The sequence below is a fragment of the Lissotriton vulgaris genome, chromosome 4_1 (assembly GCF_964263255.1).
Source record: "Lissotriton vulgaris chromosome 4_1, aLisVul1.2, whole genome shotgun sequence".
Taxonomy (NCBI): domain Eukaryota; kingdom Metazoa; phylum Chordata; class Amphibia; order Caudata; family Salamandridae; genus Lissotriton; species Lissotriton vulgaris.
In genome coordinates, this window is record NC_141691.1 from 1,296,935,536 (window position 1) to 1,296,952,623 (window position 17,088).

Genomic DNA, 17,088 nt, shown 5'->3' on the forward strand with positions numbered 1-17,088 from the left:
CCGATTTCTAGAAATGTAGCTCAAGTCCCTGTTTTCAGAGAGGGTCGACCGAAAACGGTAGGAGGTGCCTTTTTGTGTTTGCTGAAGCAGGGCTAGTTAGCAGCACTTACGAGTAAGCAATTTAATTAACATGCACGCAACTGGCTTTAAAAATCGCAATTTATTTATGTTCTTATTGTCTCTTCTGTAATTTTAGCTAAGAAAAATGTTAGGCTCATTCGTTCAATCGGACAGTACTTGAAGTTCTTCCTGTGAGCGGCAGCAGTCTCCCGGGCTGCAGGCGCGAGCTGGGCTGCCTTGGCCCAGCAGGCAGGAGAGTTCGCCTGTGACGTCACTGCCGCTTTTCCCGGCTCCGCCGCCATATCTACCGATACCGGCGTCTTACGTAGCCGACAGCGGGCTGTAACCTGGCAGCGGCGGGCGTTCGCCTGCGGGTAGGGGGGCGAGGGAGAGGAACAGGTGCCGCCACAGACTCGGGGGCCGTTCTGCCTGTGCAGAGAAAGTCTGGGAGAACCCCAGCAGGATCAGCGCACTCACAGACTCCGCCGCCTGAGCGCTGGCGCCGGGCAAGGGAGGAAGCATGTCCGCGTTTTCGGAGGCGGCGCTGGAGAAGAAGCTGTCGGAGCTCAGCAACTCACAGCAGAGCGTGCAGACGTTGTCTCTCTGGCTCATCCACCACAGGAAGCACTCTCCACTCATCGTCACCGTGTGGGAGCGCGAGCTGCGCAAAGGTAGAACCGCCAGCAAGGAGGGGTGGGCCAGTACCATGCACCCCATAATTTCACAAGCCACTGCACACCCCATCATTGTACAGGCCACTACATACAGCAGCGTACAACACACTTCTCTTCTGCGCGAAAAAAGAGTGGTATAAACAATATGACCACAAGGCTATGCACAAACACTGCCCACCTTTCCCAACTGACATGCGGACACTGGCACCACCATAGCGCCGACCTGGAATGCAAGCGCACACTAGGTTCACTAATCCTTCATTATTTAGATCTCTCCCAGGGCAAAAGTATTTGCCACAGCCAATCCTAATGCACAGTGCTGATGCAGAAGGGGCTGTGCGCAGCGGGCGGTAGCGTTTCGACTCCAACATCCCCCGTAGCCCGAACACCCTATGTTGCCCTCCACTCCCAATTCTCGTGCTGTCTTGCATCCTCAAATCTCAAATGTATGTTCAGAGCTTTTCATCCAAAAAGTGCACATCCTATTTTCATTTGACACCAGCGCGGCTTTCCATGTTTCCTACGGAGGAGAGTTCGCAGGTTTTCAGAGTTCTCAGCCGCGGATAAAATATTTCATGAAGTGCATAGTGGAGACAGCTGTCGAGATCAAGTATGGAAATGTATTATTTTTGTGTATGGTTTAACTGGTGTGTTCGTTACCTAGCGCGTGCTGAATTGGTCCTTTTTGCACTCATGAACTGACGAGCCACATCCGGTTTAAAGGTATAGCATTCCCTTATCACCAGGTGTGACATTTGTTGGAGTCAGATTTTGAACTGTTTTTAAACTGAGTCCCGCGTTTAATTTGTGAGCCTGAAGTCTTCCTCTAGTACAGTTAACTGCTACACGGCCAATGCTGATATTGTTATCACCCACGTGCTCAGCAACATGTCCATTATCCGGTATAATTAAATAACCAAAGGGCAGTAAAAGAGAACATCTTTAACACGGTCCAGCGCAGATCTTCACAAGGGATGTATCCATAAATAAGTGTAGTGTGCTGTTCTTCCATGACACTGTATTCTGAGTCGAAATGGTGCAGTCATGATCACCAATTGGTAATGGATGGTCCCATTCTTGGGATGCAATCACCCTCACCCACCTAGGTGGCATGTTTCATCGCCAGGCTTACTCCTCGCTGAGCAGGCACTGCAGTACACAGTAGGCCTCCAAAAGCAGAACTCAAGCTGGTATCTTTTTACTTTATCCTGGCCTTCAATGCAGGTTCAAGGGAGCAGTGGTGGTGTGGTTAAACTTGGGTCTGGGCAATCCCCTATTCTATAGTCTTATTCCTAGCAAATGTCTCTGCCCAATTTAAAAACGAAATCTTGAACCAAGTGAGCATAGTAAGGAGCTTCACTGTGTGATAAACATGTTTCATGCCCTGGTTGCCAAGAGAGTCGGGCATTTATTCAGGACCAAAGGTAGCGTAACTCCTAATCTTCTGGGTTAAGTTTCTATATGTAAAGTGCCATCAAATTGTACCTTAGGTTGCAAATATATCTGATAAAAGTAAATATTACTACTTAAAAGATTTCAATGGTGCCCCCATTACTATTTTTGGCCAGAATTTAAGGTCCCCCAGGGTAACTCGGGGCAGTTAGCCCTCAAACCAGCATGGTGCAGAGAGAGTGGGGTGGGTATCCTACCCTACTTCCATGGTCCTTGCAAGTCAGGTCCTAAGGGGCCTTACATTCTGGCCAAATTGGGGCATAATGGAAATCTTAAGTTGTAATAGTTACTTTTGTTTATCACACATGTCTTGCAACCTAAGCCAAATGTGATGGCACTATACATACAGGATTAGTGCTAAAACCTAACCCAATGGAATACAGGTTTGTCCTAAAGAAATACCTCGAACCCTCTGGGAACTAGGGTATGAAACATGATGCCAAGGGCTCATTACTATGCTCTCTTGGTTGACGGTTTGCTTTTAAACTTGGCAAGGATATTCGTCAGGAATACAACTTGTAGAATACAGGCTTGCCCGTAGTCCATTTTACCAACACCATCACCCAGTCTACTACTTCACCCCTTCAGCCAACATGGAAGGGTATTCACTTGCAGTTGAAGTTGAAGGAATTTATTGAGCGCACTAACACCGAGCGGTTTCATGGCGCTATGACTTGACCTAGAGGAGAAGAAGTGAAAGTGAGATGAGGGAGACTATTACAGAGAAAAGGCTGAAGAAAAGAGATGAGTTTTTAAGGCTTTGCGGAAGTCCATTTAGCCAGGAAGGGACCGAATGGTGAAAGGAAGGGCGTTTCAGAAGCGGGGGGCGAGAGTGGAAAAACGCAGGCCTCCGTGTTTTTTCTTCTTAAAACGAGGGACCTCCAAGAGAACTTGGGTAGAGGAGCAGAGGCTCCTAGTGGGAAGATAGGCCCGGATTTTAGAGGTGACGAACCCAGGAGCAGTACCCTCAAGGGCCATGAAAGTAGGGCAACCCAGCTTGAAAAGGGAGCGCTGGGAGATGGGGAGCCAGTGGAGGGATTGAAGTAGAGTGGTTACACGGTGACACTTAGGGAGCCTATGGATGAGGCGAGCTGCCTGGTTCTGGATAAGTTGGAGGCGCTGAAGTTCGTACGCCGGAATCCCTACATAGAGGCTGTTGCCATAGTCCAGGCGGGAGACAATCATGGCCATGATAATGAGTTTGAGGGCATCAACAGAAAAGAAACAAGAGATTTTGCAAATGATGCGGAGGGACAAGTAGCTGGACGAGACAACGGAGCTGATCTGTGGGCGCATCGTAAGGTCCTGGCTGATTAGGATACCCAAAGTTTTTGCTTTAGTGGCAGGTAAGGGAGGAGAGCCAAGAACAGGGGGCCAGAAGGCCGGGGACCACGGGATGGGAAGGCTACCAGTGAGTATCAGTTCAGTCTTGTCCGGATTCAATTTCAAATGATTGAAATTCATCCAGTCAAAGATAAAAGGGAGTACAGTACGAGATTTTGACATAGAGTTGTGAGAAGGGGAAAGATTGAAAATGAGCTGGAGGTCGTCAGTATAATTGATTACTGACGCCTCCATGTTTTGTAAAGCAGCGATAAGAGGGTGAATATAAAGATTGAAAAGAAGAGGGGAAAGTGAAGAACCCTAGGGGACCCCACAGGTGACCGGACAGGGGGGGCAGAGAAACCATCGAGGTGAATGGCTTGTGTCAGATCTCTAAGGAAGGAGGTAAGCCAGGCCATAGCATTCCCCCGGATGCCGGCGCCTCCGACACGGTCGAGAAGAATGGAATGATCGATCGTGTCGAAAGCGGCGGACAAATCGAGGAGAACCAAGGCCTGGGGGGAGTTGGTATCCGCACTATGCCTAAGCTCATCCAAGACGGAGAGGACCACGGATTCCGTCGAATGGACTGGGCGGAAGCCGGCCTGATGAGAGGCCAAGAGATGGTTATCCTCGATGAAAGTAGAGAGGCAGGAGGCGATGTGACTCAAGAACTTTCCCAAGAACGGGAGTAAAGAAATGGGGCGGAAATTGGAAGGGGAAGATGGATCAGTCCCAGGTTTTTTCAGAATAGGTGTGATAATGGCAGATTTAAAAGCAACCGGAACGGTTCCCTGATGGATGTGTTGAGGAGGGTAAGCGGGGGTTCTGGACAATTAGAGAGGACCTCCTTCAGTATGCGGGCAGGGCAACAGTCTGAGGGGGACCCTGATTTAACTTTCTTCAACAAGGTAAGAAAGGTCTCCTTAGAAATTGCGGTAAACCGGTCAAGAAAAACGGAGGGAGGGGGTGGAGGGGGAGGGAGGAAAGAGGGGGGAGGCCAGGATATATTGTATTTGATAACAGCGATCTTCTCTATGAAGTACCTGTTAAGGGAGTCACAGAGAGATTGAGAGGGCACAGGTTTGGGAGAAGCTCTATCTGATGCTGCTAAATTATGTACGATGGTTACGATCTACTTGGATTTATTGGCCGCAAGGAAGATTTTAGCAGAGAAATGTTCAGTTTTGGCCAGAAGAATGGCTTTTTTATATTCATGAAGGAGAGCAGAGTATTGAGACTTGAGGATGGGACAATACCTGCGCCTCCAATGGCGTTCGGCTTGTCTTAATGAGAGTTTAAGGGTTTTAAGGTCGTCAGTGAACCATCTATTGGCCTTGTGAGAGCGGCAGTACCTGACTAACTTAGGAGGGGCAGCTGAGTCGCAAGAAGCTGAAAGCCAGTTATTAACGGCCGCCACCTGTGAGTCCGGGGAGGCATCCACCAGATTGGGGGGGGGGGGGGGGTGAAGCCGCGAGGGAGGAACACAAGGCAGACATGTCCACACGGTTCCAGTTGCGAATCCAGGTATGTTTTGGGAGGGGGAGTTTGTTGGCAGTTCCAAGGCTGACGGAGAATGAGACAAGCGAGTGATCGGACCAAATGCACGGGGAGATGGAGAGGGACGAAATGGGTAGGTTGGCGGACCAAATCTGGTCAAGGATCTGGCCACCAGAGTGGTTGGGGAGGTAGATATGGTGAGTGAGGTTAAGGCATCTAAGATATTCAGTAAAATCTTTGGACATGAGATCTTCCCGGGGGTCATGAGGCCAAAAATTAAAGTCTCCCAAGATTAACACAGAAGAGTTGTTGACCACAAGGGTAGCCAACAATTCCTGAATAACTGCGATAAAGTGGGGCATAGCCTGAGGGGGACGGTAAAGTAATACGCAGGTAAGAGGGGCCGCAAGATTGACTGAGCGGGCCACCAGGAAGTCGACTGAAGGAATAGGGGGATGGGGCAGGAGCTGAAACTGAAATTTAGAATGGACTATCATGGCTACTCCGCCACCAACTTTCCCACCTGGGCGGTCAGCGCGAAGGGCATAGTAGGAGTCTGGGAGAGCCGCCAGGACATCAGGCAGTGAACCAGGAGAATACCAGGTTTCGGTAATGAATAAGAACTCCGGTTTTGCAGAAGCCAGGAGGTCAAGCAGTTCAAGTTGATGCTTAACCGCAGAGCCGGTATTAAGAAGTAAGGCACTGGCCAGGGCGGGGGAAGTGGTCGAGGAAGGCTGTAGAGGGTGCCCTGAGAGCGCAGAAGACTGCGCTGGAGTAAGGGTAGGTGATGATATTCCCAATTTGCCGACCCATGCTTGGGTGGAGGGGCTATTGGACCAGTCACCCTGGCAGGCCTGAAGTTGGGCTGGAGAATAGGATATGATTTGGGCATAATGGCAGGCCCCAGTCGGTCGCAGACGGGCTTGCGTTTGGCGCGCCTTCGGCGCGTCAGCTGCGCGGCTGGGAGTGAGAAGGCATGTTATGCTACAGGGGGGTGGGAGGGTCTAACGGCCGCACCGCTAATCCACGACTCCCTCCCTCCAAGATGGCGTCTGTTGTCGCTGTACCCGATCCCCTGCTGCAGCCCCAAAGCGGCTGTGCGGGGAAGCGGAGCGAGGTGAGGAGGGGTGGAGGAAAGAGGGCAGGAGAGCGAGCAAAGTAGAACAAAGTAAAAACAAAGTTAAAAGAGTGTAAAAGGAGACCTACTCCCGGCTTTCCGCCTCAGGAGTTGTGGCATCTAAGTCTGTGCCGTGGCAAACACCTGGCCAGGCTCAAGTAAAAAGATCTTTGCTAAAGAGCCCCGTCTTTGGGGGCTCGCTGGGTATTACAGTGCCCACTCCACAAGGAGCAAGCCCTATGATGTAGCATGCCACCCCAGCATGTCAGGGCAACTTCATCCTAAGAACGGGGCCTTCTATGACCAATTGGTGATACTGACCCCCATTTTGACGGGTTACGGCGGTGTGACGGAACAGAACACTACGCTTATTTATGCATTAACTTTTCTAATCAGCCCTCCCAAGGCATTGGTCCTGCCTAATAACAAATGGTCTTGAACAAAGACTGAATTGACTTGGAGGTTTTGCTTGACCCCTGTACAGCCCAAGCTATGCCATATTTCACAAGCATGTGCTGTCTGTCTGCAGTTTTTGTCATTCTGTTACTCAGATTACATAGATTTACCTCGGACAGAAAAGTTGTCTGATCACGGTACAGACCTATGATAATCCAGGCCTCAAATAGTGGAGTTCTCTCCCATAAAATAGATTCCAGCATCCTACACCAAATTTGTTATAGCCTACAGTTTTCTCATATCTGGTATCCGTCTGTAGTGTGGTTGTGCAGTCTTTTGTTCCACACAGGAGCATGTTAACATCCCCAAGCCGGATGTGTTGACAGACTGCCCAGGTTCCTCAGAGGAGTCCAAAATTATAACTGTATAACCTGTTAGTATACATACTGGTGGGAATTTTAGTGCTGGGATTTATGTGCCAGTGAATCTTACTTTATAGGATAAACACATCCACTAAGTGAGCTATGTTATTCTCTGTTGACTTTACAGTTAAACATAGGGGGATCAAGCTCCTAGGCCATTGAGTGTAGGGGAACTGTACAATTAAGTGTAACTGTCCCTTAGCTAGCCATAACATCAATATTTGCTTTTTAGGGTGCATGACAGTTTCTTAGAAAAACATTATTTCTGCATTTATTGTAGAGAGAGAGGTGTGGCACAGCGGCCAGAGCGACTGACTCAGGAGTACGGGCTTCAAGGTTCGATTACCAGCAGCAGCTCAGCATCATGTGACTCTGGGCAATAGCTCACTTAATCTCTCAGACGCCCCCCCAGTGCCTGAGTACCCTTATGGGTGATAAGTCCCGCTTTACAAATATGGAATTTAGAATTTTTAGGTTTATATGTGCAATTAGACTTGCGCTATACCTTAATTTGTTTGGTCTTTAATTTTTTTATTTTGATTGTAAGAGGACGTCTAAAAGGGCACTGAGAGGGCAATGCACATCTGTTGCCTTGTGAAAGTAAAACAATGTCGTACAAAAGTAAATCTGCTATAAATGTGAAACTCACGGTTGTCTGTGTAGTTAGGTTATGTTGAACATAAACACACTGAGATGCAAATTCATGGTAGTATTAGCAGATTTACATAGTTAAAAAAAAAAATATATTTTCACAATAACTGGGGGCACAGTTACAGAGGAGACCTAGAATGAACGGTCTAGCTGCCTCCAGGGAAAAGCATGAAGTCATAGTTATACATTTTGAAAGCACATTTATGGACATCAGGTCACTGGATAGCACTAGACTTGTTCCAAAAACACAATTAATCAAATATCATGATTGACACCGCTTATTGTTGGTCTTCTGATCACCTTGTCTGTGATTTTGTATCTAATCATCTTGCATTGGGAATGGTGACCTCTTCTCTCTCGCTTGTTTCAAGAGTAAAAACACTACAATGACCAGTTAATTTCAGCTGCTGTGATGAGCTAACCTCCTGTCTCACCAAACTGTGGGTCAAATTCCTGAATGTGTAAGACACACGCACTATCATCTACTAGGGTTTTTGACCTGCCATGCATATCTGACTTATTACCCTTCAGAAATCTGAAGGGTCTAGGTTCAGACTACTCCTCCCGATCACCAGTTTTGTCCTGTGCTCCAGAGATTGGTCTGCACCAGGGTCTGCTCATTGACTGCTTGACTTGTGCTGGCCCGCCCTGCTCCAAGATCCCAGAGGGTCCTGTCTATCTGCTGTAAGTCCTGCTGGAATGTCACCTTACAACACTTATTTCCTAATATGAAGCCTGATCTCCAGACGCAATCTGCCTTCCACTGTTCAGAGGATTCTATAGGTCACAAAGATAAAGCTGAGTTGGATCAGCAACAATAACAGCGATCTGTAGTTGCATGGTTCTTAGACTGTCATTCTTCAACCTCTTTGTTCCCATAGAGCACAGTTTCAGTGGTTCACTCCTATAGATCTTTCTCCACTACACCATCTCTTATGTCCTAATTCTCTCCACTAGCCTGCTCCAGCCCCATTAATCCCTACTCTACTTGTTAATGAGCTGTGCTGTCTCCCCCTGGTTTCACTGACCTCTCCCCAGTTCTCTCCGTCAATCTTTAACTCCCTTAGACCTCCCTACTTCTTAGGCCTTCTTCTCCCTCCCAAACTACTTTGCTGTGGCTATTTGTTTCTGGTGTCCATCGAGCTATGGCTCTGCAAACTGAGCCAAATATAAGCACTTTTGCATTTTACTCTTAGGAAGCAAAGGTGAACAGTCAAAGGCTTCTCAGGGAGATAGTGTAGGGGCACGGATTCGGAATTCAAGTCGAACGCAATTTTCTATCCTGCCAATAACGGAAAGAGAAGTACTTTAATATCACAGCAAAAAGATATTGTACACTGTGGATTGAGCTGCAGGGTTCTGCAGTCCCAATGCTGGGCTCAAGCCAATTGCGACATTCACCACACCATTTACAGTGACCTAACGCTGATCCTATGGTTCCCACAATATCTGCAGTGCATGAGCAGAGATGAACTGTCACAGGCAAGAATCTAGAATAGATGCAGGCTCACGAGCTGGCTGTGCAGCCAACTACCTTGTTAGGTAATCCATCAATTAGTTGTTCAGTTCTTGAGCAAATGAGTTCTCTCTGGCAGTAATTTTCGTATGGGCAGGCTCATCTTTACAAGTTCAAGTTTAGAGCTTGGCGAGCCACTGAAAGCTCAAGCCAGGCTTCAGCCTGAAGCCTGGTTCTGAATCGGCTCGAGCTCCTGTTGGAATCCTGTGCCCAACACGAGGCAAGCTTTCATTGGCTTCTGCCTGCCTCCCTCTACCCAGGATGCCGCATTACTGTCAGTGCTGCTAACTGGGAACTGGGGAACCAGGTTCTAGTCTCTGTGTCTGCTCAACATCCTATGATTCTGGGCACATCACTTAATTTCCCTGTGCCTATAAGCAATGTGTGTGACCTTGTGTAATGTAACTGGTGCTCATGTAAATTGCTCAGTATTTGGCTCAAGTTGGCCCTGGGTGTAACCCGTTAACCGCGGCGGTAATTCCGCCACGGTGCGGACGTTTTTGTGCGCGGGTGGGGAACAGTCGGCCAATGGCTGACGGCAGCACTGGGGAACGGGTTAAAAACTGCAGACAATAAACTAAGAAGAAACAATGAAGCATTTCATATAAGGAAGTACAATTCGAGGCCCATTTTCTGGTTGACCTGTACAAAGTGAAACCAGAAAACCTGGATAAATTGCGGCTTCACCCACTTAAATTATGTGCTCTTAAGCAAATACTTTATTAAACCAAAACCATTTTATTCATTACTGCTTAAGAAAGCACTTTAAAATATTTGAGTTCAGACTACCAGGTGTATAAATCTGCCGCTTTTAATAAGTACTTCTCAATGTAGTACGCTATTATTTTAAAGCTTCCATATGTTAGAGACACTTTTTTCAATTTTGGAGATTTTACCATATTTTATGCGTTTTGGTTTAGGAGTGTAGGATTTAATAAAATATCTGCTTGTCCAAAAGGCAGGTTGCTTAATAAATCAACTTGTCGTGTAACAAAATCTACTTGTTCCTTTTTTTTCCATGTAATGCAGTGACAAATTATGGCAGCAATCTCATTATATAAGAGCTCTAATATAGTCTCTCTGATAATGACGGGGCACTTACCATAGCAGGGTTTAAATGCTAGCAATCTTTCCAGGGTTGGAATGCCCTTTTTAGCCTGTGCACACCTACCATCTTTCATGTCTTTCACCAACTCTTCTCCACTCTTTTCCCATCCTGAGAAAGGTTGGAAATTTAGTCCTGACAATGGCAGACGTAAAACGTCTTCCAGGTTTGGGAGAAAAGTGGTTGGAGGGAAAGTGAACCTGCAAACACTCAGATTTTGCATGAGCAAATATACACATGCAAATTGGCTGATGCTAAAATGTAGTTCACAAATATTTTCTAGGATTTTATTTCTTGGCCTACTTCTGTAAATTATTGTGACTTCACGAAAGCTGTATACTGCACTTAATGCAAGGACATATACCATAGGTGCACTTTTGAGACTCTTTAATAATTGGGCCCCTAATTTGGTCTGGCATTAATAACCATGACCTTTTGTGTTTAATAAAATTCTGTCTCTCTCTCTCTCTGTCGACTAGCTTCACTGTGAGTGACAGCATTCTGCTCCATCACAAGGATCATATAGCCACAGTAGTTTCGGGCACTGAACAAAACTACTTTGTGCGCTAATGTGTGCTTTTTGAGACCAAAAACAATTTTTGCTTTTGCTAATGTTTGTTATAATAGTGAGGGCCCGGCTGCTTACACAAGTAGGTTTTACAAAAACCATGCCAAAACAAGTCACACATTGACAAAACCAAAAGGCCGACCACCAATTTCAGACATGCTGGCTTGCCAATGCTTGCTTATTTTTATGTTCTCCATAATCTTATTGAAACTGGTTACACTTATTTATTTATTTTTTCATTTTGAATATCTTTGGGAAATACTAGGACATATCAACACGTTTTTCTAACTGATGCTGCAAAGAAATGTTACCTAAATGCTTACAAAAGTTTAGTGAAATGTTTTTTTTCCTACTTTTTTGTGAACATTTTATTTTGACAGCAAAGAAAAATCCATCTTGCTTTTATGCTTTCTCAACTATTTGCATCTAATCGGAGAGCATTCTGGGAGCATTATACATAGCCTCATAGTGCTAAACTTTGAAAATGTGTATACACATTTTTACACTAGAACCACTGTCAGTGCAGTGCGAGCATGCAACATTTACTTGAAGCACTCACCCTAATAATAAAGGCTTTGTATTAATGAACCACAAATACAAATTTGTACAGCATTGACACATGGTCCCAAATATTACCTTCACTGCAGACAGTTCCCTTCCCTCATTCATAATGTAGTACTGTAAACTGGCAGCCAAAGGGTTTGTGCTGTAGGGGGTTTGGCTTACTTGTCCCAAGGACAAAATACACATGAAAACATGTTCACCTTGACCCCAAACAATATGTCCTGAGTCTTGGGATCTGAGCCAGACCCTTTGCTTTACTGTGTTTCTGCTTGTTTTGTTAATTTGCTGGCTCGCCCACCTCTATCCAATATACAGTCTCAGTCTTTGATTTTAGGCCCCATGTTACCTTCTTGCTGTGTCACAGAAATTGGTGGATCTCTCTCTGTGGTCACACAACGTCTTTGTCAGTTGGCGCTAGATTGCGATCAGTGACCCAGCTTCTCAGATCTTGCCTCAGAAAATGAACGGCACAGCAATCCTTGGTATCAGGTTTTTTTCTTCGCAGTTATGGCTGCCTGGCCTTGGGGTAGGTCCTCTGTTTCAACAGTGTTCTTGATCCTTCCAGGTCACAGAGCTCATTAAAGCAGTGGCAGACGAAGTCTCTCTGATCATGCTGCAGGGATGCCCCACAGCATTCTGCATCTTGGGGTTAACAATGCTTTACGTAGGTCGTCTTGTAGGTAAACTGGCTGACCCCTTACAGCTTGAGTCTGCACTGATTATGCTCCTGGCACAAGCCAGTTGTTGTAGATGATCCATACACTGAGAGCATGGCTGGATTTCTCCTGGACAGTCTCCTCCATCCGGAACAGCCAGTCTCATTTCTCCTTGAGAAGGCCTGCATCTCAGTGCTACATAGTCTCACAGCTTCTCCAGGATGTAGGCTTCCTGTGATGTCCTTTCACTTTTGATGCCTAGCTGTTTTGCAGACACCCAACCCTCAATCACAGCAAATCTTAGAATACTCTGAAGATCACTTCATCCTTTTGTCAATTAGAATCTCCCCAGAACTCGAACTAACACTCATCCCATGCATTCATAGAACCAGATCAGGAGCACCGGTGTTCTTAAAGCGTGGAACACACTACACATTAGAGCCACCTCCTCTCTCCTTGAATTCGGCAAGAACCTGAAGACCTGGCTTTCCATTAACCAACCTATGATAGGCTGGACTAGGCACACAAACCTGTTCAGCGCCAGTATACTCTTGCGGTTGATATTGTTCTTTATAAATGCACATAACCAAACCTGGAACTAGTGTCTCACATTTATACTCCTTTTCAAATCTGGAGTGTTGATTCACTTTCTAAAGTCTAGGAACTGGTTTTTGGTTGTTCCCTTTCAAAGTGATGGCTTGCATGGCTGAGACTGGCACTGTGATGGGGGGCTTCAAATGCTTGGAGTCCCAGCCTTCCCTAGTCAATAATTCCAAGGTCCGTTATAGCTGTTAATGACCCGTTTCATCATTTCACAGACCAGCCTTCACTTGGCCCACAAAGGCACAGTGAGCATTTAACAGCTGTTAATGACCTCAACAGAAGGCAATGACGCTTAAATAAAGATAACAGCAGGGATGAGGTCTGTCCATTATCACTGGAGCATTGCGTGAACACCAATGTGTCCACCTATTTTCTTATATGCACCTTCAGCTGCAAAACTATGAACTGGTTTTATTTTTTGAGTGTTTTGATTTAAAAGATGTTTGGGTGTGACAAGGAAAGATTGCATGCCTGTTTTCGATCACCAACATTCTGGTCATTGTACTTTTCTGCTTGCTTCGGGACTCGTGCAACAAATGACTTTATACACCGCACAGAAATAAACAATGACAAAAGTTACCACAGAAGTAACACTTATGACTGACCGGGAGGTCGATGGCGTGGTCTCCACCTTAGTATTCTGTGGTACGACCATGAAATAGGAGTCCTAACTCGGTTGTGTTGTCAGTGACGTAGCCAATGTATCAAGTGCAAGGAGGCAAATGGCATCCTTGGCTGCTGTTTACATTATGAAATTCAGCAATAACAAGGGTTCAGTGTGCCCCGTGCCACTCCACCTGCTACCAATATGGTAGTTACACCCCTGTGGAAATCAATGCGTATGCTGTTGAAATCAATTAACACCATGTGCTCCCTAACACGGTCTACAAAACCTTCATGGGTTCGCGTATGCACTGCCAGTTTTAAAATGCGTGCCAGGCGAAGCTAAATTGTGAATTCCAAATGCCGTTCGAGAGCTCCTTACATTTGCCCAAGACGTGGAAACTTGAAACTTGCTTCTAAACTCGTTCCATGGACATGTTTCAGCAGCCAGACCTCAGAAGTGTACAGTGGAGCTGAAATACACGCTTGGCGCAGGAACAATTTCCCTGAGGAATATATTAACACCATGCGCGCTAGCGGAATTCCGCTCGCACGCTGAGATTTGCGAAAACGCATGTTACGTGACGAGCTGGGCTCGTCATCAGCGTGCGAGGAGGCTACGCCATGGCGAGCCCAGCTCGTCATCAGCATGGAAGGGGTTAAAGACCCAGTAAATATAGAAGTGATGTTGGTGCGCCAAGGTAACATGATTTACTAAAGAAGACGCCACTGGTTAAATCTGATGCTACCCACTGAGCTCTCAAAACGTACAAAGTCCATACGTGTCAAACTCACCCACACTAGTTTTTGGTCTCGTGCCTACCGTTGCAGTGCGCAGCACCGCTCGCGCAGCGAGAGACCTCATGTAGGGGGTTTCAAAACTACCCTAAGAATCGCGCACACATGCTTTTTCTTTTGTCCTACCCTATTGGCCTTTGCGTGCATCTTTTTAACAAAGACAGCACGCAGTTGGCCAAAGGCGGGCGCATTGCTCCGACCATGGCCTATTGGTGGCGTCTACCCGCACGGCCTCCATGTGGTTTCAATTATCGTGCCCAGACACGGGCGCGATACTTGAAACTACATGGCTCGCTGTGGCGCGCGCGCGCGCGCACCACTCGCGGACTGTGGTGTGTGTTTTTTTTTTTTTTTTATCCATTTCACAGGGAAGCAACTAAATGAAAGAAGGAAAGAGGTTGTGGACCATTTCTTCAAGTCACGGTTTTCAGTAATTAATTTTAGGAGGAACGAGAGCGTTACTGCTAGTGCAGACGTGGTGTTAGGAGCTGCTGCAGGAGGGTGGTATTTAGATCTCATTAGAAATTATTTCAGTCCCAGCATTACCCGTGTTCTATGGTACTTTACATTCTCTAATCTTCTAGTAAGTGCAATCTTCCTGGCTCTGCAAAGTGCTAATGAGCCACATTTGCTGAAGGGCACCCACTTGATCAAATATCTATCTTAACTGACAAATCAGCATTTTTTAATGTTCATTCCTGTGATCTCATCCCTTGCATTGCACCTTTACCTCCAGCCTGTAGCTGTGTTCTTTCCTTGGTATCCTCACCTGTGCTTCACTCACTTCCTTGCACCAGTGTTTTTAGCCCGTAGTTCTTTCGCATCCTGTGGTGTCTCATGCTCCTGTGTCATCCTGTAGCCTTCCATATGCTGAAGCCCTGTCCCTTCCCTTGGGTTCCCGTATGTGATTACCCCCACCCCCACAGTACTCCCACTCATTTGTTCGTGCCTCAGGTTGTCTCGCTCTATCTTCTCCCTGTGGTCCCAGTACCCCGATAGCGCCTTGTCTGTCACAGTTGTGGGCCCCTCACGGTGTCCCATTTCCTCTGTACCACTTTCGTCATGTCGTTCCTCAACCGTCCAGTAGCAATCCATATAGATGTCTTTGCCCCATAGCCATCTTTTGTACTGCCCTGTCCTCACACCTTTACTCTCTCGCAGTGGCTCGCCTGTGCTTTCCCTATGAGCTCCTTGCAACCTGTTTGTCGCTTTATAGGTTTCCCCTATAGCCCTCCGGTCTTGTGTTCGGTGGCACCCCTTGCGCTCTCACAGCCCCCGCTCTGTTTCCTCGCCATCCCCGGAACCTAACCGTTATAAATGGATTGACGATGTCCCGACAGCTCTCCGACCTTTGAATCCACGAGAGGGCATTGTATGTTAATATTGCCAAATGTAGTGGCACTCAACTTATGGGTCGGCTAACTTGTTGTTGAAAGAAGCGAAATAAGCGCTCGAGGCTGGACGTGTGAGGGGATGTCAAGGTTAAGAGTTCGAATTCAGTCAAAGCCGCCTCTGCCTTTTATCCTTTGGAGGTCAAAGAAACGGGACAATTAATAGCAGCATGAACAGTTGTTGATTCCAGCGATTAGAAGCCGCCAACATGTAGCTTGTTTGATCACACTACAGTGCTGTGACTCAAGGTAAAGAAGTACACATCTTAGAATCTGATAAAACAGTTGCTCAACAGTTATTATTAGCTTTTCTATTTGTGGCAACCCAGACTCTTGACGTACATGAACAGAGAAAATGTAATTACCTCAGCCCTCACCAGAGAACCATCATCTTGTGTGAGATGTACAGCATCGTCAGTGAACACAGCATTTGTACAGTTCACTCCCAAAACGCCTGTCACCTGTAAGTATAGTCGAACCACATATATTCAGGGTATGAGAAGAACCTCCGTTACCTAGGAATGATCAGATTTTTAAACAAGCATTTGCAATGCAATAGGTCTCGCATTACTGAAAGTTTGAGCTACGGGTGTTAATGCAACGCCAATAGCTCAAACTTTCAGTAATGTGAGACCTGTTGTTGAATTGCAAATGCTTGTTTCCTTTGCAGCTTCCGAGATGATCTGAAGCCATCGGGGGGGCGGGGGTGTGCTCAAATGCCGGGACCGTACACGTTCACATCGCCTGTCCGGGCGCGTGCACTTTTCCTGTCCCCCTTCCGAACAAAAATCGACTACCACATGCGTTACTAGGCGAGACCTAAAAATGGGGGACAGGTAAGTTGGATTTGAAGCAGCATTAAAACTCACAAAGCTCTCTTTTTATCTAAAAACAGTAAGCATATGTGGCCAGAACAACTCTAATCCTGCTGGCTCATACCTGCTAGTTCACTCTGAACACTTTACCAGTCCTACTGACAGCCACTTTAATGCCCCCATTATTCCAGCAGTACTGGGCGATTTCAGATATTTCATCTGATTCTTCATTAGCAGTGTAAGTCGTTCTGTAATAACGGGGTAACTCAACCACTTTGGGCCTTAAAAATTGGACCCAGGAGCCCATGCTGTGAAAACGGACAATCGGGGGAAACTTTCCAAGTATGTGGCCAGCACAAAATCTTTATCAGGAGTTGGGAACCTACACCTGCTGATTTCCTTGTCTTCCAAGCTACTGAGATCCACTCACGCACTTCAACATCAAAGAAGGTTCTGCTTTGACATTGCAGGCAATTAATTGCCTGTGAGACTTTGGACACTAACGTAGTCCAATACCATCCATGCACATCCTCTGCTCCAAACGCGCCGTAAAATACTCTTCATCACAATAAAACTGCATACGTTAAACCCAGACAACAAATACATTGAAGCTCTGGCATGATGTCTGTCACAAATATTTCTCTAATTGCCTTCATGTCCAGAAACTCTGAAATATTAAAAGGCTTTACACCTTTATTTGGGAGATGTGACTTAGTTCTATTTAGTTTATTTGCGTATTGTATTCAGTCTCAATGCTGCTTTATAAGGTGGCACAGAATAGCACTTCTGGCACATATGAAAACTAGCACAGTAATGAAACGTGAAAGCATTTTGTACCTAATAAAGCAACCAACTTTCCTATGTTACCAGATAT

The 17,088-nt window shown here is 46.3% G+C and overlaps 1 protein-coding gene across 3 annotated transcripts in view; it reads left to right on the forward strand.

The window, feature by feature from the left end:
- Positions 1-338: 338 nt before the first annotated feature.
- Positions 339-17,088, forward strand: part of RPRD1A (regulation of nuclear pre-mRNA domain containing 1A) — a 431,185-nt gene continuing 414,435 nt past the window's right edge. For all 3 annotated transcript variants that reach the window (XM_086965530.1, XM_086965532.1, XM_086965531.1), the window contains exon 1: positions 339-731. In XM_086965530.1, coding sequence (XP_086821656.1) covers positions 581-731 — 151 coding nt within the window. In that variant the 5' untranslated portion in view covers positions 339-580. The remainder of the gene's footprint in view (positions 732-17,088) is intronic.